The sequence below is a fragment of the Rissa tridactyla genome, chromosome 1 (genome assembly GCF_028500815.1).
Source record: "Rissa tridactyla isolate bRisTri1 chromosome 1, bRisTri1.patW.cur.20221130, whole genome shotgun sequence".
Lineage (NCBI taxonomy): Eukaryota > Metazoa > Chordata > Aves > Charadriiformes > Laridae > Rissa > Rissa tridactyla.
The window spans coordinates 68,752,849-68,774,159 of NC_071466.1; the positions used below are offsets into that span (position 1 = coordinate 68,752,849).

General features: G+C 40.2%; 1 protein-coding gene across 3 annotated transcripts in view; it reads left to right on the forward strand.

Annotated features, from left to right (window-relative positions):
* TFDP1 (transcription factor Dp-1) overlaps window positions 1–21,311 on the forward strand; it is a 54,998-nt gene that overhangs the window by 26,471 nt on the left and 7,216 nt on the right. For 2 of the 3 annotated variants that reach the window (XM_054208182.1, XM_054208171.1), the window contains exons 4-9: window positions 9,386–9,492; window positions 13,832–13,953; window positions 15,243–15,408; window positions 15,604–15,750; window positions 19,297–19,365; window positions 20,934–21,085. In XM_054208182.1, the coding sequence (XP_054064157.1) occupies window positions 9,386–9,492; window positions 13,832–13,953; window positions 15,243–15,408; window positions 15,604–15,750; window positions 19,297–19,365; window positions 20,934–21,085 (763 nt within the window). The remainder of the gene's footprint in view (window positions 1–9,385; window positions 9,493–13,831; window positions 13,954–15,242; window positions 15,409–15,603; window positions 15,751–19,296; window positions 19,366–20,933; window positions 21,086–21,311) is intronic. The other variant, XM_054208193.1, reaches the window with a different exon arrangement.

Sequence of the window (21,311 nt, forward strand, 5' to 3'; positions counted from 1 at the left end):
CATGTCCCTAAGTGCCCCATCTACCCTTTTTTTAAACACCTCCAGGGATAGTGAATCCACCACCTCCCTGGGCAGCCTGTTCCAATGTTTAATAACCCTTTCAGTGAACAAATGTTTCCTAATATCCAATCTAAACCTCCCCTGATGTAACTTGAACCCGTTTCCTCTCGTCCTATCACTTGTCACCAGGGAGAAGAGGTCAGCCCCCATCTCTCTACAACCTCCTTTCAGGTAGTTGTAGAGGGTGATAAGGTCTCCCCTCAGCCTCCTCTTCTCCAAGCTAAACAACCCCAGCTCCCTCAGTTGTTCTTTATAAGGTTTGTCCTCCAGACCCCTCACCAGCTTTGTAGCCCTTCTCTGGACACGCTCCAACACCTCAATGTCCCTCTTGTAGCAAGGGGCCCAAAACTGAACGCAGTACTCGAGGTGGGGCCTCACCAGGGCCGAGTACAGGGGGATGATCACTTCCCTAGTCCGGCTCACCACACTATTCCTGATACAGGCTAGGATGCTGTTGGCCTTCTTGGCCACCTGGGCACACTGCTGGCTCATATTCAGCCGGCTGTCAACCAACACCCCCAGGTCCTTTTCTGCCGGGCTGCTTTTGAGCCACTCCACCCCAATCCTGTAGCGCTGCATGGGGTTGTTGTGACCCAAGTGCAGGACCCAGCACTTGGCCTTGTTGAACCTCATACCATTGGTCTCAGCCCATCGGTCCAGCCTGTCCAGATCCCTCTGCAGAGCCAACCTACCCTCAAGCAGATCAACACGCCCGCCCAGCTTAGTGTCATCTGCGAACTTACTGAGGGTGCATTCGATCCCTTCATCCAGGTCATTGATAAAGATATTAAAGAGAACTGGCCCCAGCACCGAGCCCTGAGGGACACCACTTATGACCGGACACCAACTGGATTTACCTCCATTTACCACCACTCTCTGGGCACGGCCATCCAGCCAGTTTTTTACCCAGCGAAGAGTACACCTGTCCAGGCCATGAGCAGCCAGTTTCTCCAGGAGAATGCTGTGGGAAACAGTGTCAAAAGCTTTGCAAAAATCCAAGTAGATAACATCCACAGCTTTTCCCTCATCCACTAAGTGGGTCACCTTATCATAGAAGGATATTAGGTTTGATAGGCATGACCTGCCCTTCACAAACCCATGCTGACTGGGCCTGATCACCCTGTTCTCCTGCATGTGCCGTGTAATGGCACTGAGGAGGATCTGTTCCATGACCTTCCCAGGCACCGAGGTCAGACTGACTGGCCTGTAGTTCCCTGATCCTCCTTGGGGCCCTTCTTGTGGATGGATGTCACATTTGCTAATCTCCAGTCAGCTGGGACCTCCCCGGTTGTCCAGGACTGCTCATAAATGATACCAAGTGGCCTGGCGAGCACTTCCGCCAGCTCTTTCAGTACCCTTGGGTGGATCCCATCCGGCCCCATAGATTTGTGCACCTCCAGGTGCTGAAGCAGGTCCCTCACTGTTTCCCTTTGGATTACAGGGGCTTCATTCTGCTCCCCATCCCTGTCTTCTAGTTCAGGGGTCTGGGTGCTCAGGGAACAACTGGTCCTACTGCTGAAGACTGAGGCAAAGACTTCATTAAGTACCTCAGCCTTTTCCTCATCCTTGGTCACTATGTTGCCGGCCCCATCTACTAGAGGACAGAGATAATCCTTAGTCCTCTTCTTATTGTTAATATATTTATAGAAACTTTTTTTGTTGTCCTTGACAACAGAAGCCAGGTTTAGTTCTAGCTGGGCTTTGGCCCTCCTGATTTTTTCCCTACATAGCTTAACTACCTCTTTGTAGTCGTCTTGAGTGGCCTGCCCTTCCTTCCGGAGTCCATAGATCCTCTTTTTTTCCCTAAGTTGCAACACTAGCTCCCTGTTTAGCCAGGCCGGCCTTTTTCCCCGACGGCTTGTCTTCTGGCACATGGGGACAGCCTGCTCCTGCGCCTTTAAGACTTCCTTCTTGAAAATCATCCAGGCTTCCTGGGCTCCTTTGCCCTGGAGGACTGCCTCCCAGGGGACTTTGTCAACCAGGCTCCTGAAAAGCCCAAAGTCCACCCTCCAGAAGTCCAAGGTAGCAGTTCTGCTGACCCCTCTCCTTGCTTCTCGCAGAATCGAAAACTCTATCATTTCATGGTCACTGTTCCCAAGACAGCCTCCAACCTTCACATCCCCCACAAGACCTTCCCTGTTTACAAACAGCAGATCCAGCAGGACACCTTCCCTAGTTGGCTCTCTCACTAGCTGTGTCAGGAAGTTATCCCCAGTACATTCGAGGAACCTTCTAGACTGTTCCCTCCCTGCTGTATTGTATTCCCAGAAGATGTCCGGCAAATTGAAGTCCCCCCAAGAGGACAAGAGCTCGCGATCTTGAGACTTCTCCCAGCCGTTTATAGAATATTTCATCTGCCTCCTCATCCTGATTGGGCGGTCTATAACAGACTCCTATTACGCTATCCGCCTTGTTAGCCCTGCCCCTGATTCTTACCCATAAACATTAGTCTCATTATCACCATCATTTAGTTCAAAGCATTCATAACATTCCTTAACATACAGGGCCACACCCCCGCCTCTCCTTGCTTGCCTATCCTTCCTGAAGAGCCTATAGGCATCCATGGCAGCACTATAGCTATGTGAGTCATCCCACCACATTTCTGTGATGGCGACTACATCATAATTATTCTGCTGCACAATGGCTTCCAGCTCCTCCTGTTTGTTGCCCATGCTATGTGCATTAGTGTATAAGCACTTCAGCTGGGCTATAGGTCCTTTCTCCTTTTTACTGGCGGGAGCCGAAATTCTGCCACCCCCAGACTTATTCCTAAGGAGCCTGGTTACGCCCCCTATCTTTTCCAAGTCTAGTGCCAGCATGCCACCTTCAGGCTTTTTGCTAGCAAGCTTGGATCTATCCCCATCCCCCTTCGAATCTAGTTTAAAGCCCTGTCAATGAGCCCCGCCAACTCCTGCCCTAAAACCCTTTTCCCCCTCTGAGACAGGCTTTTGCCGTCTGTTGCCAGCAGGCCTGGCGTCCTGAAAAGCAGCCCATGATCAAAGAACCCAAAGTCCTGCCGATGACACCAGTCTCTGAGCCAGGCATTGAACAGCTGGCATTTCCTATTAATCTTCTCATCAGTCCTCGCAACTGTTGGGATAGAAGCAAACACTACTTGTGCTCCTGATCCCCTAACCATCCGTCCCAGGGCCCTGAAGTCTTTCTTCATTGCCCTCAGGCTTCTTCCTGAAATTTCATCATTGCCTAACTGAAAAATCAATAAAGGGTAGTAGTCAGTAGGCCTAACTAGGGTAGGGAGTTTCTTCCAGACATCCTTAACTTTGGCCCCAGGGAGACAGCAGACTTCCCTACAGATTGGGTCTGGTCTACATATGGGACCTTCCACTCCCTTCAGAATCGAGTCCCCTACTACAAGGACCCGTGTTTCTTTCATAACCGAGGATGTTGTTATACGAGGCATAATCCGTCTTGGCCTCGGTGACAACTCCAAGTTCAGCAAGCTGTTGTCCTTCTCATCCTCTGGTTCCCTTTGCAGAACATCATATCCGTTCTGCAAGGGCACCTGGGATGGTGTGGGGGTCACCTGGGTGGCACGCCTGCCACGCCAGACAGGGACTTGTTGCCACTGGCCCCTGTCCTCTGAATCTCCACATTCAGCTATGCTGCTAAAGGGTGGGGAGTGCTCTATATGCGGAGTTCTGTCTGCCTGAGGTGCTTCTTTCAGGGAAGGCAGGATGCTACTCCAGTTATCTATCTCCTGTTCACAATCCCTTATACTTCTCAAACAACTTATCTCCTCACGGAGCTCCATCACTAGGTGAAGGAGTTCCTCTACCTGGGCACACCTCCCACAGGTCTGCTCACCACTGCCATTCAACACCGGCGCAAGAGCAGTGCACACCCTGCAGCCTGACACCTGGGTGGCAGCATGTTCCCATGCAAGCTCTGTCTGAGTGGCCACATCGGAGCTGCTCGGTGCAGAGCTCGGGGATAGCATGGCGTTCTGCCAAGTTCTTACCATGACGTCCTGGTCAGGTCGAGAGGTTTCCAGTAACTTACTGTTCAAGAAGCTGCGTCCTGTACGCCTGCTCTCACCGCGGTGACACCCACCAGCTGCCTGCATGCTGGGTGCGCAGTGGCCGGCCAGTACTGCTGCTTTTGCTGTGCAAGTTTTATATGGCATTACTCCTTGATCCCATTTGTATCATTATCTTCTGTTTGGAGCCATTCTGGAACTTCATATTGGTGAAGTTTTACTTCTCTTCAGGTCTAATGATTGCTATTGCTTATATGTTACTTAGAGTAAGTCTTCCAAACTGGAGATGTTTGGGACACTGAGATTTTAAGTAGAATCATAGAACCATTTAGGTTGGAAAAGACCCTTGGGATCATCGAGTGCAACCATCATCTCCACTCTACAAAGTTCTCCCTTACACCATATCCCTTAACACCACATCTAAACGACTCTTAAACACATTCAGGGATGGTGACTCCACCACCTCCCTGGGCAGCCTATTCCAGTGTCTAACCACTCTTTCTGTGAAGAATTTTTTCCTAATGTCCAGCCTAAACCTACCCTGCTGCAGCTTGAAGCCATTGTCTCTTGTTCTATCACTAATTACCTGTGAGAAGAGACCAGCACCAACCTCTCCACAGTGTCCTTTCAAGTAGTTGTAGAGAGCGATGAGGTCTCCCCTCAGCCTCCTCTTCCTCAAACTAAACAGTCCCAGCTCCTTCAGTTGCTCCTCATAAGATTTATTCTCCAGGCCCTTCACCAGCTTCGTTGCCCTCCTCTGCACTCGCTCCAGCACCTCCATATCTCTCTTATATTGAGGTGCCCAGAACTGGACACAATACTCAAGGTGTGGCCTCACCAGTGCTGAGTACAGGGGGACAATCACCTCCCTACTTCTGCTGGTCACACCATTTCTAATACAAGCCAGGATGGCATTGGCTTTCTTGGCCACCTGGGCACACTGCTGGCTCATGTTCAGCCGCTTGTCAATTAGAACCCCCAGGTCCTTTTCTGCCAGGCAGCTCTCCAGCCACACTTCCCCAAGCCTGTAGCGATGCATGGGGTTGTTGTGGCCCAAGTGCAGGACCCGACACCTGGCCTTGTTGAAGCTCATACCGTTAGTAGAAACAATGTCCTTCAGTGTATTTTTTTTTCTGCTTTGCATGGCCTTTTCCTATGGTTTTTGAAGTCTTTAGAAGGAGAAGGAGGAAAAAAAGAGGAAGCGTCAGGAACTAGCAATATTAATAATGTGTTTGTTTTGAAAAGAAAGAAGTAGTTTGTGCCAGGGAAACTGTTTGCAAACTTGCGATTTAATTCTTACATGCTGCTATTCACCCTGTATGTTGGCCACAAAGTACAGGATTATTTGCAGTGATTGCTGTAAGAGTAACAGTAATTAAAAAATTATTAGTAAAATTCCTTTGAGAGACTGAGCTGTCACTCACTTGCAAAAATAAGTTCATAAAATTATTTCTGCTTGTATACTTAACAAACAAACAAAACACACACAAAACCACTATGAAACCAGAGCATTATGAGCCTCTCATGAAAATGCAGGTGGATACGAGAAAAACATTTGCACAACAGGTAAATGAGAAAAAAGTGGGATGCATCTGGGCAGACACAAATTGAAAATACCCTTTTTATTAAAAAAAACCAACAACAAACCAGAACACTCAGGGTTTTTTTCCTATTGTTGAGTAGTTATGCTCTTTCCTACTTAGTATGTTGTCTTTTATAGGTTTACTTTGACTTTGCTTCAAAATGTGGAGTGTGTGTTACTGTTCTTCCAGTTACATTTGCATTTCCTTGCCAATCGGTTTGTGCCATAGAGACAGATGTACCTTGCAGTTTCTGTATAGAGCCAGGTTGGTTCAGTTGCATTAATTAATTCTGGCACAGCACCACAGGAAATGTTAATGTAATTAAAAACTTTAAAGAAGCATAGTGTGTACTCTTCCGTTCACGCAGATGTTTTAGTTGCAAGATAGCTATTTGTACTCAGAAGATTAAATGAATAATATAAGGATGCTGGAGGCCATCTAATCTAACCTTACAATCAAATCAGGACCAGCTTTGAAGCACAGAGCCTTCAGTAGTTGAATTTTTCTGCGTATTTCTAGGGAACTTCCTAGACAACCTGTTGCTGTGCTTTGCCTTTCTCATTGTGAATTTTTTTTTTCCTCGTGTTTGGTTGGAATTGCTGTGCAGCAACTTCTGAGTGTTGCCTCTTTTCCTTTTGTTGTGTCCTTTATCATCTCTATAACTTTCCATTTGATAGTTGAAGGCAGTGATTAGATTCCCACAAATAACACCCTCGTTACACCTTAATCTTCTCTTCCACAGGCTACATGCACCAGCTTCTCCTTGTACACTGTACGCTCCAGTACCCTATCCATATTAGTGTCTTTCTGCTGGAATCTCTCCTGTTTCTTAGTGCCTCTCCTGTTTCTTAATGCCTCTCTTGCATTGTAGGTCCCAAAATTTAACGGAGTAATGCAGATACAGCTTGAAGAATGTTGGAGTAAAAGGGAATAATCGCTTATTGCTGTATTATTCCAAATGTAGCCCAGGATGCGTTGAAGTCTTCATTAGCATTAGTCTTCATGTGTACTTCTGTGTCACGTTCAGCTTGTTGTCTACTTGGATCCTCAGGTCCTTTTCTGCACATCTGTTTCCTAACCACTAGACCCTGACCTCTGCTGTTGTGTGGAGTTAGGCTGTCACAAGTGCAAGATTTTTGCATTTGTCTTCGTTTACTGCATACAAGTTTTTAAGAAACAACACAATAACATAAAGAATAACTTTATTTTTTTAAACATACCAGAAGAATGAAGTCTCTGGGTGCATCTGAAGAGTAGATAGGTGATCAAGATGATTAGGGGGAGTCTCATGGCAATACTGTTCTTTATGAAGTTGTCCTTCTGAAGTATTGCTAGAAGTTGTTGTCTTAGGAAAAAATTGATAACACAGTTGGTTAGAAATCATCATGGCCAGAGAATTATCTATGTGTGAATTCTTCAAAGACCTAGCAATGGTACTTCTGTTCTGCTAACTCAGTGTATGTATAATTCATGTAGTACCAGAAGGGTAGAAGCAACATACTCTGCACCAATTTTTGAAGGGCTCAGATAACTGCAGATGAGTAAGTCAGGCTTCTGTTAGGCAACTCAGTTGAGCATGTAACAGGAAAGTAGTAGACGTATGGGTAAATGTGATAATGGGCAGGAGGTAACAGGGCTTTTCTAGAGGGAGGGGAAAAGGGAAGTTATGAGGTTATGTCTTTTCAAAGTCATGCTTTGAAAGAGTCAACAACCGTGTGGATAAGGGTTATCTAATCAGTGTGATGTCCTTGGATTTCTTAAAAATAACAATGAAAAAACCTTGATTATCAAGGTCCTTAATCAGCCTGTTAAAGAAACTAAGGTGTCAAAGAATGGGACAATCCTCCCATGGGTTAATAATTGGTGAAAATCAAACTAGATATAATAAGGACCCCAAGTGAAAGAAAAATCTTGAAGTCATTATAGGTTATATTACGAAAATGTGGTATTGGTGTTTAGGGAGGGGGGACACAAGTAAATTGAATTTTGGTAATTATTTGGAAAGGAACAAAATAGAAAATGTTCTATGGAGTTATACAATAACAATAATTCCTTTGCCATGAATATTGTGTCCATCCTAGTCCCCTGCAAAAATAAAGAATAGGAGAACTAGAAAGTGTATGGGCAACAAGAACAGTCAAAATTAAGGAAAGGTGATCAAATAGATGAGGCATCTTAACTTCGTAAAGCAGTTATAGCTGCTCTTTTATGCTGGAAATGTATAAAAGGTTGCTTTGTTGTTTTTAAAGCAAACAGGAGGAGGAGGTTAAGAAAAGATGTGTTGACCTCCAGGAAGCTGTAAAGAAGATACACAAGCACTAATAGCCAGGGATAGTTCATATCATTTTACTGCCTTCTGCAGAGAGGAAGAACACACACAAAACAGGCCGTGGTAGTGATGGGCGTACTCGAAGGGACAGGAAGGCATACCAGACTTATGTTATGAACTAGATAGCTACTGACTTTCTGAAAGAGCACTGGAAAGTTGGTTAATAATGGAAGAATGACAGGCTGCTGCATCCTATTCAGATTTGGGGGACTGAGAGTAGGTTCTCGCGTGAAGCTATCAGTTTGGCATGGTGTAGTATTAGCAGCTAGGAAACACAAGGGCTTAAACAAGATTTGAGTTGCCCTCAACTTTCTGTAGACTACTTGAATGTGTACGAGGGATGGTAGGCGTCAAGGACTCGTTAGGGCCCTTCCTGATACAGCCATTGTAAAAATGCTTACTTATTGCTTCTGTGTTGGATAATGGGAAAAAGGAAGAGTACTGGTAATTGTGCCACGTCATTCTGGCCTCTTTAAAAGTGATCTGAGGGAAAGAGCTGCTAAACCACTCACCTGACAACCAAATGTCAGGTGTTTCAGCAAAATAAACGTCTCCAGTATTTTAAGACTTGCTTGTCTCATTATTCTTTTTCTGTAGTCACTCTTTGTTGTTGTTTTTTGTTTATTTTGTTGGGTTTGGGTTTGTTTTGTTGTTTTGGGTTTTTTTGTTGTTTTTTTTTTAAACTATGACATGGAGCATCAAATTGCTAGAGGATACATGCCTTGGTATTTTTGTAGTTGAATTTTTGTTTTACGTGGCTTAAGACTTGCCTGCCTCACAATGCTGATTGTGGATAGCTTATGAACAGGGAGAGAGCAGCTTTCCCTGCAGGGTTGGTTGGTTTACTGTGTGTTACATGTATTTTGCCTAAATATTGGGTTCTTGAAGACTTCTGTTCTTTAATTCTCTGCCTTCAGCTGGGAGGGGACAGTTAGAGGAAAGTTGGGAATATTCTCTTGGAAAGGCTTGTGCTAGCCAAATTTTATGTCCTGTAGACCAGCATGCCTCAGAAGTGCATGTCATATGCTGGGGTGTTGGGCATGTTTTTCAGGTGGCGTGGGAAAAGATTTCAATAGCCACAAAGGATAGGGGTAGAAGAGGAGAGGGTATGTTTTCTGTCAGATGCCCATTGCCTCCATTACTGTGCTTTGAGAGAAAAATTGGAATACAAGGAATTAAAACATGTTCATACTAGATCACTGACGTGTAAGGTTACAAAGGATAAAGTTTGAGAGAACAAGTCGTAAATATTAATTTATTTTTTGATTCAAATATGTAAATGCTGTGTTTCTATTGACACTCTATGCAGTTCAGAGCTAGTTTCTATTAATAAGCATTGGTAGTATAGATGAAACTGGAATTGCCAAAATAATACAATGTGTCTGACCTGAAGCTATCTACTTGTATTTGTTTTAGGGGTTGTTTCTCTATTGGCTGTTCATCCTTCTACAGTAAATACGCTTGGAAAACAGCTCCTGCCAAAAACATTTGGACAGTCCAACGTCAACATTGCACAACAAGTGGTAAGGAGACTTTGCAGGTTGTTTTTTATTGCTTGTACTATTGCTTACACATACTGTGAATCTGACTTGTAGCTTGGTATCGCTTGTCATGGGCAGACAGTCTAAGCTTTTTTTTCATTTTAATAGACATTCGTTAAAACAAATGTTCTTTTGCATAAAGAAATGCAAAGATGACTCTAAAATCAGCATACGAAGACCTGAATATTCAGGTGGCTTTATGTTTTGCTAGTCTTGACACTTAAAATAAGTGACCTTTTCAGAATCTGCTTTGAAGTTTGGCATAGGTGAATGTAAATTAAGTCCATCAGCACATTTTTATTGAGACTGAAGTTAGGTGGAACAAAATTGAAAACGGAGCTACATTTCTTAGTGCTTAATTTAGATATCATTTTGCTTAAATACTTACTGTGAGCTTTGTATGAGGTATGTGAAATTGGAAGTTTCAAAGAATCTAATAATGCAATAGGTGATACACAGGTTATGAGAAGTCACTTTTATAGTGATCAATAAATTTCCAAACAAGAAAATTTAGAGTAGTTAGGCATTCCTTTAATTTAAAATCGGTAACCAGCAGTAGGAGGAGAATGTTTTAACTATAGATCATAAGCCATAATGGCATGGCGGGAGTCCCTTACGGGCATTATTGTGAGACTGTGTACATGCTTGAGTTTAATGTTGAAAATGAAATGTTCTTTCAGGTAACTTACAAAGTTGTTTCTTAAAGTACGTAAACCAGGGGGTGATAATGAAATTTCAAATCATCTGATGCTTTTTTAAACTTTCAGCAATGAGGAAATTAATGTTTACAACAGTGTGTAAATTCTTATGTCTTCCATCACAAGTTACATTGACAAATCCTCATCTATATTATCTATGATTAATTTTACATGGTAAAATTATTTAAAAATATGATTCTGAAATAATAACTGCTCTTAATGGTGGGCTTTTTAGTATGCTTACTGTGGGAAATTTACACTTGGCAATCATAATTTTCTTGGCACTTTAAGTCTTACTCTGAACATACTAGCTTTTTTTTTTTTTTGAAAGAAGGGGCCCATATCAGCATATTTGTGTTGCCTGTTATCAGTACAAAAGTAGATGCTTAGTTGTATGTTGTTAAAGGAGAGATGTAGGTTTTGGTTTGAGTATATATAGAGAGAAATGTTGGGTAAATTTCTTTAGGTAAATTGACTTTACAATTACGAAGGGGATAGCAAGAACTATAAAAAAATTACCTCTAGAACCCTGCAAATTAAGAGGAGATAAATTTTTCTGTCAGTTTGCAAAATGTTCTTGGGAAGCAAAGTTGAGGATTTGGCTTGTGACCCTGCTCAATTTTCTAACCTTTGACTGGGTACAACTGGGTTCTTAATACTCAAGTACTTAATTTTCTGAGCTTGCGTTCTTTGTTCAGGTAGTCTGATTTCTTTCTCTTAATACTGTCCCCAAATAAGTTTTTTCTGTTGAGTACAGCGGAGTGTGCGGGCTGCCTTGCTGTTTCCCTTTTCCTGATCTTGTTCATTGTCAAGGAGCTGAACTGTGATCTTGTTCTCTTTTGCAAACAGGAAACCTAAGAGAAACAGCAGGCACCACTTTTTCTTCTTTTGCTTCTCGCCTCCTCCCCCCTCCCCCCTCAGTCCCTTGTTTTCTCTAAAACCATCTTTTCTAATTCTGTTCATAAGCTTTCATTTTAGGATGTTCCCAGTGACTCGATACTGCTTAACTCTTTTCATTCATGCTCTTTTCATTCAAAGTCATGGTTGTTTATGAACTTGTGAGTAAAAGTTAGGGGCATTAATATTTCTATTAAGGAGCCAATATTACTAAGTAATTCCTTAGAAGATTCTGAAACTCCAGACTGTAGGGTCTTCCTTAAGAGTAATACATTAAAGCATATAATTCTGGCTAGTTTGCAGCCTTTTGTGAGTTAGAATGGGAATGCAGAGCAGGTTCTGAATGTATTAAACAGACTTTACTTTTCGACTCTAGAAATGAGCCTGTGAGCTTGTATATGCTTCCCCTTATCCTTTGTACTGTTGAGTATGTTAAGACACTACTGAGCACAGTAGATGTCCAGGGTTTGCTGCTGACAAATGGTTTATTTTTCTCCCAGCTGTAATTGCACCTCCTCCTCTATACTGGTTTGGCTCTCATCTTACTGCACAGTCATACAAATTCTAGATGTGACACCAGGGTGATGGTGGGGCTGCTTGTGGAATTAGGAAGCTAAGGAATAAAGTGGGACCGTCTAATTTTAGCTTAGCTACGAGCTTAACATCTTGTTAATCATCTTTTGCAGTCCTCTGTAACTGCACCCTAGGGAATAAAAACTGGCTAACAGCTTTCTGCTGTTCTCTGTATTGTCTACATTGCTTCAATAGCATACACCCAGCTGGTTTTTGCAGTCTTTTGAGACATTTGGTGAACCAGACCAGTCAATAGCAGAACTGATAGCATTATTTTCTTGGGGAGTAAGTGAGTTGATTCATGTGTCCTGTTCAGCATCCTCCACCCTCATTCTGTTTCCTACAATCAGTAGTTTTGGTTTTGAAAAGTAGTAGAAGAGATTAGTTGACTTTCCATAAGAATTAGAAACATTTTAAGTATGGAACAAAGCTCCTGGAAGCGGGAGGAGGACCTAAGATTTTTCCAGCTGTCAGAAGTGGATGTAATGAACTTGTATGTTAACTACTCAGAGAGATGGCGTAGTATAAAGAGGTAGTATTTGGGAAAAACCACAGCTGTTGGTCCTTCCAGGCAACTGAAATTGCAAACATCTAATAGTCACTAGACTACCTTTTGCATTCTACATTTAAGGGTTTTTCAAATTTTGGTTCATTTTAACTTTCAGGCATAAAATGTTTCATTTGGGGTTTTCAGTTCTTCTATTTTACTCTTCTTGAGGCTAAATTATTGAAGCTAGCCTGAGGAATAAATTTAAAATCTTGTTGATGAGGCAGAATGTGTCTGCAGGAAAATACAGCAAGCTTGTGGGTGGTTGTGAGTTCAGGTTCATTTGATGTTTGTTTCACTTAACCTGATGTCAGGGTTGTAACCTACTGTTTCCACCGAGAGGTAAAAGTAGGTGTATCTTTCTACAGAATAGAAATCTGTACAGTGTCATTTTGTTTTCCTAAATACATATTCTTTAGAATGTTACCTTTATAGCATTTCGGAGATAAAAAACATTATCTGCAAAAGTGGGAGTTCTTCTTCAGCTAGTTTCACAGATAAGGAGAGCATGACTCTGTGTGCGAATGTATGTGTTACTCTTGATCAAATTAGCACGTCTTCAGGAGTGCTTACCTGTAATCTGGAAGACTAATCAGCTGAGTATGCACTTGTAACATGTTCAGAATGGAATGATTTTGGCTAAATTGGTCTCACTCGCTGCAGTGATAAAGTTGGCCCTTACTCTTTCTCACCTCTAACATACTTGTATTTTGGTTTTGACTCTGTAGTGATAGAGACTGACTGCAGGAGAGAATTTGGCCTTTCTTGCAACAGCTCTGCATTTTCTCTCTGCTTTTACTGATTTTTCAGATCTTCTAATTTCATATGTTAATGTTTTAACTGTAATTTACTGTAACTTTATACATAGTTTGGTAGGGTTGGGGTTTTTCCTCCTTTTTTCCCGTTTTCTTTTGTGGGGGAGAGGGCATGTGTATTTTGATCTTGTCTAAGTTAATGTCGAACAGTGTTAAGAAATCCAGCAAGCATGAAAAGTTCATTTAAGAAGGATGAAACATAAATTACTTGGGGAGTGCTCTAACTATATAATCTGTAGTCTGAAGTTTTTCGTGCTAGTGTGTATAAATTCAATGCATCTAATAGAAGTAGGTAGGGAAAAAAGTACTAGTGTTGTTTTGATAATCACAGAATCTTCATGGTTGGAAAGGACCTTTGAGATCGAGTCCAACCAAACAACCTACAATTTCTGCCACCAGAGCATGCCCTGAAGTGCCAAATCTACACGTTTCTTAAATACCTCTAGGGATGGTGACTCAACCACCTCCCTGGGCAGGCTGTTCCAGTGCCTGACCACTCTGTCAGTAAAGTAATTCTTCCTAATATCTAATCTAAACCTCCCCTGCCGCAACTTCAGACCATTTCCTCTGGTCCTGTCATTATTCACCTGGGAGAAGAGGCCAACACCCACCTCTCTCCAGCCTCCTTTCAGGTAGTTGTAGAGGGCAATGAGGCCTCCCCTCAGCCTCCTCTTCTCCAAGCTAAACATGCCCAGCTCCGCCAGCTTCTCCTCATCACTTGAATCGTATAGCATATGAATATCTTGCAATACTTAGCGATCATTTTCCAAATTACTTTGTCTTTATTGTAGGTTATCGGTACACCTCAGAGACCTTCAGCGCAAAATACTATCCTGGTAGGAAGTCCACATACACCTAACACACATTTTGTATCACAGAACCAGACTGCAGATTCTTCGCCGTGGTCTGCTGGGTGAGCAAAGTAGAAATTTTAATTAATAAATTGTCTGGAATTATATAAATTGTTTGGAACTTTTGCTCTAAATGTTCGCTGTGATAGCATGCATACTCTTCAGGCTAGCAGTGTGAGAGAGACTTGAAGAGCGCTTCAACATTAAAAATATAATGTATTAAAGTTGTGAGTAGTCACACAAGAATGAATACCCCCTCATTTGTCGTAAAAGGAACTAGAATATTTTCTGTGAACTCTGACAGATATTGTCACGTTACTTATATTTAGACAGTTTAGCTCCTAAAAGGACACAGGAATTCATCTGAGTCGAATCAGTTTTTAATTTGGCATCTCTGTTTTGCTGGTGTATTTCCAAAAAAAGACAGTACAATTCAGATTGAAAAAGTGTATCCTGAAGTATCATTTGAAATAAGAATGTAGTCCTTATTGGGAAAAAGTATTAGATACAATCAATGCATTCTTTTGGTGTCTTTTCTCATAAGCTGGATTTTAAGGCTCTCTTGTTAAATATAGTTGCTTTAAGACTAAATTTGTCATCAGTGTCTTGTTACACATAAAATAGATTTCTACTTTGGAATTATACAGTAAAATGAGATGTAGAGAATTGAGAGGTCCCGTTGCTGATACTAATTTTATTAATATTTACATTTTTCCTCAAGTTACAAGGAACTTTTTATTTAAAAGATATGCAGACAGCTTTGTTGTACTTCTTCTATCTTGTAACTTTGAAGTTTTCATAGCAACTTCATATACTGTATAACTTCAAACTGTATTTTAGTAATAGTGTAATTTATAGTGAGTGCAACCAGTATCAGACTTCATCTGTTCAGTCAGTATCCGATACTGAGTAGAAAAATGCTTAATAAATCTATTTTTTTGTGGCCAAACCAGATGGGATATTTAAATTAAAAAAAATTACTTTCTGTAATTCACTTTCCATATTTTAGCATTTATCCCCCCACCCCTTCTTGTCTAGAAGATTTGAAGGTTTTCTTTATTGACTGCTTCAAGAAATATCCCTATTGTTAACTTACTATCTGCTACTGGAGCTAGCAGAGTTGCCAAAAGAATGAATTTGTACTGTATTTCAGCATCAACATATTAGAATTGTTAATTATTATAAATCGTAGGGGGAAAAAAATTATAGGAAAAAATGTTGGGAGGGGGTGAGAAACAGAACAAAAGAGAAGGCTTGTTTTTTTTACAGCAGTGTGCCTGTATTTGAAAAAGAGACATTAAATATTCCAAAGTTCAAATCTTCTTAAAACATATATTATACGTATATTTAGGAAGCGGAACAAAAAAGGAGAGAAGAATGGCAAGGGTTTACGTCATTTCTCTATGAAGGTTTGTGAGAAGGTACAAAGAAAAGGAACCACCTCATACAATGAGGTGGCAGACGAGTTGGTTGCAGAATTCAGTACCACTGATAATCACATTTCACCAAATGAATCAGTAAGTATATGGGAGGTCAATTACATGTGAACTGAATGGGGGAAGAGAAATTTCTTTTGAGACTTTTGTATTTCTTTTCCTACTGCTAAATGAAACAGTTCAGACATTACCTGAGTTTACCCATTTACTGTAATAGATTTATTTTCAAATATTTTTGTCCCAGGTATGTTTTTGATTAATGCACTATGTCTACAGCAGGCTTATGACCAGAAGAATATTAGACGACGTGTCTATGATGCCTTAAATGTCCTTATGGCCATGAACATTATCTCTAAGGAGAAGAAGGAAATTAAATGGATTGGTCTACCTACTAACTCGGCTCAGGAATGTCAGAATTTAGAGGTATATGTATTAGGAAGTCCACAATGGCTTTGTGTTTGAGTAAATGTTCACAGCTTTAATGTGTTCTGATATGAGATGTGCATGTCGTCTTCTGAGATAGCGAGGTAGAATAGTATGGTCCCTTTCGACTCTTCTTACTTTATTTGTATTTGCAGAACGCATGTGTAAACTTCCAGATTGCTTAAATATATATATTTTTTTAATTCTTTTATGTCAAAAATACAGTTCTGTCACAGCTTTTACAGTATATGTGAAATGGTTCTGAGTGGAAGTTAATCAAACTGAAACATTAATGTGTATTTCCAACATTGCAGTAGTGGTGCTCAAGAGTCAGGCAGATTGTTTTCTTCGGATGTCAGACAAATAATATATCTGTTGATAGATGTTGCATGTAGACAAGTATCTATATATGCATTGTTCTTTCTTTGTTGCTGCAGGTCTTATGTATTTCTGACATTTGTTTAACATGAACATGTCAGACTTTTTTACTGCATGTCTTGGGTAAGAAGTAAAATGTTCTATACTGAAAGGCATTAGTAAGTTCTGGCAGGATTATTTATTTTTTAGTATCCTGAGATTGCAAGATAATAAGTTACCAAGGTTTACTGAAATCAATTCACTTTATCAGAAAAGAATAAATACAAAGTCTCATTCTAAATAAGTCTAAATTCCCTTCAGCAGGACTGAAAAATCAGTGTAGAAGTTGACAAATTGGAAAAAATGCTTTGAAATCTATCTACAAAGGGCTAATTCTACAGAGATTTTTGTTTCATACTGATAATTGATTTTCCAATAGTACTGTAATTGCTATTTAGATGAAGAAAATAGAAGGTATCTAGTCAATCTGACTTTTATTTAAATATTTATCATCTCAAGTGAAAATTACTAGTTAAGGTAAGAGGGTGATAATTGGGGCAGGAGTAGTTGGGTGAGTATGGAAGGTGCAGTGGATTGAAGACGACAGTGCTATGTGCTGAATAGGGCACCAGCTAGCTGGAGAGATTTTAAAAGGAGATCTCTTTGGATTTATCTTACAAAGTATGGCATTGCCAGTAACGTTGGAGCAAAAGAAAAAGAAGTGTGGCTTATTTGGCTGAGTTTGATTTCATGATTGATAATGTCCTAAAGAAGAGCATGGGATAGTATTGGTACTGAAGTAAAAAAAGCAACTTAGAATGCAATAATGCACGGTGAAGGTTCATGCATTTAGGATGGGAACAGTGATAGCTTCTGGTACCAAGGTGAGAACTTTTTAACTGGATGTCACAAGAGAAGGAAAGAGTTCTGTTAACTGTTGAACAATTGAGCCACAAGTATAATATAGTCTTGGAAATAACAAAAATCCTAAGATGTGTTGAGCTTACTTAGGGAAACTGCAGGATTCTCCCCCATTATTGCTTTCTGAGTATTTTAGCTCCTGTTTCTGCAAGCTCTATTGACATTTAAATTATTAGTGACATTATCTGACAAGTTTTGCAATAAGATTCTTTTTAATGAGTTTGTGGAGGCCTAATGTTTAATTTGTGACATTGTCAAGCCTAATAACCTTTTTTTTTTTGCTATTCCATCTGATATTGCTTAGCTTCACCCTTAAACTGCTGAAAAAACAAGACAAATAGTTTATAAAGGAACATAGGACTTTGAGGGGTTCCCCATCAAGTATTTAATATTTTAAGTCTTTTTAAACTGTATATTGTGTGTAAATTATAATGTTAGGTTTGGTAGAATGTGTCCTGTAATGCAAAAAGAGGGTGTGGGGCAGTTAATAAGGTTCATATCTTGTAGTAATATGGAAAGCAATGTAGTTTGCATGTAGTGATAGGAAAATATCTCAGGTGAATTGTGGTAAGTTTTGGGGGTGGTGGTGATTTGACTTAATTTCTAATGCTAAACTATAAGATTTGGTCGTACCTTTTTTTTTTTTTTAATATAACACCATGTCTTTTGGCAGTTTTTTCAACTGTGTACACTTCTGTTTTCTTTTTTTTTTTTCCCACCAAAAACAGAGAACTGCATTCATGTGAATTTTTAACTCCAGTCATTTTCTTGTTAGTTGCTTATTTTAAGGTCCTAAGAACAAAAGTTGATGTTCATGCTGGAGGTCTGTCTATCCAGTATCTTGCCTGACAGTAGTAGTTACCTAGGAAATAGAGAAAATATTTAGTGATGTTTTGTCGTGTAACTTGTGGTTCAGGCATACCTGAGGCAGATACAGTATCCTTCTATTTAATAGCCCTCAGTTAACTTTTCTTCCACAAATTTTTATGTTGTACAAAGTTTGCTTTTAATATTGAGTCATTTGTGGCAGCAAGTTTCAGGTGCATTAGAAGCTTCATGTGAAATAACTTTTGTTTGGTTTTGAACATTCTATATTTAGTTGACATCCTCTGATTTTTTTGGGTGGGGGATTGGAAGTGGTGGTGACCTGGTCATTCCTTAGTCACATTCTCTATCCTATTCATGGTTTTCCAGGTACCTCCCATGTTCTCCCCATTATTTCATTATCCTTTCTTTAGAGTCCTAGTTTATTCCCTTGTATTGAATCTGCTCTGTACCATCAATTATACTGATTGCTCTTTTGTATGATCTTTTTGAAATGGGAACACCAGACCTACAGAATTCAAGATGTAAACATTCTGGTTCATATGCTGATGTAGAGATAATTTCTATTTTGTTCTCTGTTCCTTGCCTAATAATTCAAATTTTTGGCTGCTGTGGTGTACTGAGCTGATGGTTACTGTGATTTAAGATCTCTACTGAATGTCATTTTATTTCTAAAATATGCATGGATGGGATTGTTTTCTCACACATACCACATTACATTTACCAAAACTAATTTTGATGATGTAATCACTCAATGCTGCATGACACTTTGAGCATGCTTTATGATGAGCTCTCTTTTCACTATGCCAGGTAACCCAGCATGGTCAGCAGATTCTGCCACCTTGCTGTTCATCCCCTTATTCTGATCCTCTATAATTTGAATAACAGTCTGTAAATTAAGTACTTGGGGGAATCTGCTGGTGAGCTTCCTCCACTGAGAAAGCTGTTTATTTCCTACCATTTTGTTTCCTGTCTTCTATGTTGTTATTTAGTATGTATTTAATACTGTGAGGACTTAACCTTGGGCTTCATAGCAGCTTCATTTTTTTAAGCATCTTTGATGAATCTTCTCCAATACCTTCATTACCAGTAGACTACATAAAAGTGGATCCTTCTGGTCTAGACACTCGTTGTGTCCTTGAGAGAAGTTGGATAATTCTTTGAGGCATAACTTCTGTTTGCAAAGATGTTTTCACCCTCTCCCTGATATATTGCACTTTATTGCCCAGTGTTCTAATTCTGCTCTTTGTTACAGTTTCCATCAGTAGTTACTCATGTGAGTCTTGATAGTTAGATCTCTAAATTATCTGCAGAACACTAATAATTGACATCATATGTCCTACTTCCAGTTCTCTGGTATTGAAATGATTTTAAGGGGAGAAAATGTTGATATAAAATGCTACTTAAAGCCAACAAACTAACCAATCCTTTTTCTGTCTTCAGGTGGAGAAACAGAAAAGACTTGAAAGAATAAAGCAAAAACAGTCTCAACTACAAGAACTCATTCTACAGGTACAGTCAAGGTACTCTTGTCTATAGGGCAAGGTAACTTATATCTGTATTCCTGTTGCTTTATCCCAGTGAGGTATGGGAAACTTCTAAGAAGACTAGAGGTGAATTTTAGGGTAAGGCATATGCAGTTTTAATTTAGCACTGTAGTTTAGCTGGGACCATGCTCTTGGCCATTGCTATTGGGGAAGCCAGCCGCCTTCCATGAGTTATGATGAATTCTTTTGCAGTTTCAAGTATGTTTAAACAGGATTTATGCTGACAGGAGCTGTAATTGATACTGTACCCTCTGAATTTTCCAATTCAGTTCTCGTATTTGGAATGTTTTTCTGTGTTACAGTCCATAGATAAAATTATGTGACAGATAGAGGTCATCTCTCATAATGCTCTGTTTCTTGCCTTTCTGGAACGTTGCTGCCCCTGCTGTGTAAGCGGCTTAACCGCTGTGAAAATTGCTGAACTCCTTCCCAGATTTCCCTTAGTACGCTGGGGGAAGCTGTAGTCTATCCCCTAAGTCACTGTCCTGGTAGTTTACTGGAATGTATCCCTTAGTAGTTGCATTAGGAAGAAATTCTTTACTGTGAGGGTGGTGAGACACTGGAACAGGTTGCCCAGAGAAGTTGTGGTTGCCCCATCCCTGAAAGTGTTCACAATCAGGCTGGATGGGGCTTTGAGCAGCCTGGTCTAGTGGGAGGTGTCCCTGCCCATGGCAGGGGGGTTGGAATTAGATGATCTTTAAAGGTCCCTTCCTACCTGAACCATTCTGTGATTACCTACGCAGCAGGAATGAGAATGTCGGGGAAGATACACAGAAAGTATGTACAGACAGCTGTGGGACAGCATCTCCGTGTGATTTTTATCAGCCTCTATGTTGGCTTTGGAATTTGTTTTTAATTCCTCTCTCTTTCATTTGATTCCATTACCAGAAAAATAGTATTACTTAATTTGGTGGCCTACTGTAAGTTTTGTTGCTTGAATTTCCATAGTTAACTTGAGTTTTTAGTTCTTACAATTGCTAATCTTTAAAATATGAACATTCCATTCTGAAAACCAGTTTTGGTAAGATGTGAGAGTAAAGTCACTAATCTTAGCTGAGCAATTCAGAATCCTAATGTCAAACATTGAAATCCCAAGCGTTAACTGTTTTTTCACATAATTTCAGCAAAAATACGATATTAATCATTCAGCTGTTCTTGTGGAGTGCAGTACCTAGCAGGGAGTAGTAAACAAAGTGGAAGTAGGATGCTATATGAAAATTCTTTTTTCCAGTCATTGTTATCTCTTTATTCTGCCAAGGATCTGTCCAAAGAACTGTCCTGATGTAGTTACTAGATTGTGCATTTTTTTTTTTCCTCAGTTAAGTTTTACTGTGTTGTTTTTTTCAATACTATCGTTTGTGTCTCTTCCTGCATCTTAACATGCAGGGGCATGGTGAACACTGTCATTTTCTGCATTTAGTTGCTGCAACTACTGCTGGTATTCTTTATCTGAGGGATTTTTATTTTTTTTTTTTGTTAACAGGATCTTAGAAGGTTTAATTCATACTTTCATATCACTATTGCTTTTTCTAGCAAATTGCCTTCAAGAACCTCGTTCAGCGAAACCGTCAAGCAGAACAACAGGCAAATCGACCGCCACCTTCCAATTCTGTCATCCATTTGCCATTTATCATTGTGAACACCAGCAAGAAGACAGTGATTGACTGCAGTATTTCAAATGACAAGTGAGTTAATGAAGTTTTCTGTCTGCCTTTTGGTATAGCTATGAGTTTTATGGCCATGCTAAAGTGTTCATCTAGATTTGTTAAAAATTAAATACACATAAATTCAATTGTGCCTTTTGTAGACTGAGAACATGTATTTCAGACAGGTAAAACTTAGTCATGTTGAATAGAAACAGGGTTTTATAGAGCTTTTTAATAAATAGAATAATTGCATTCACATTTAATA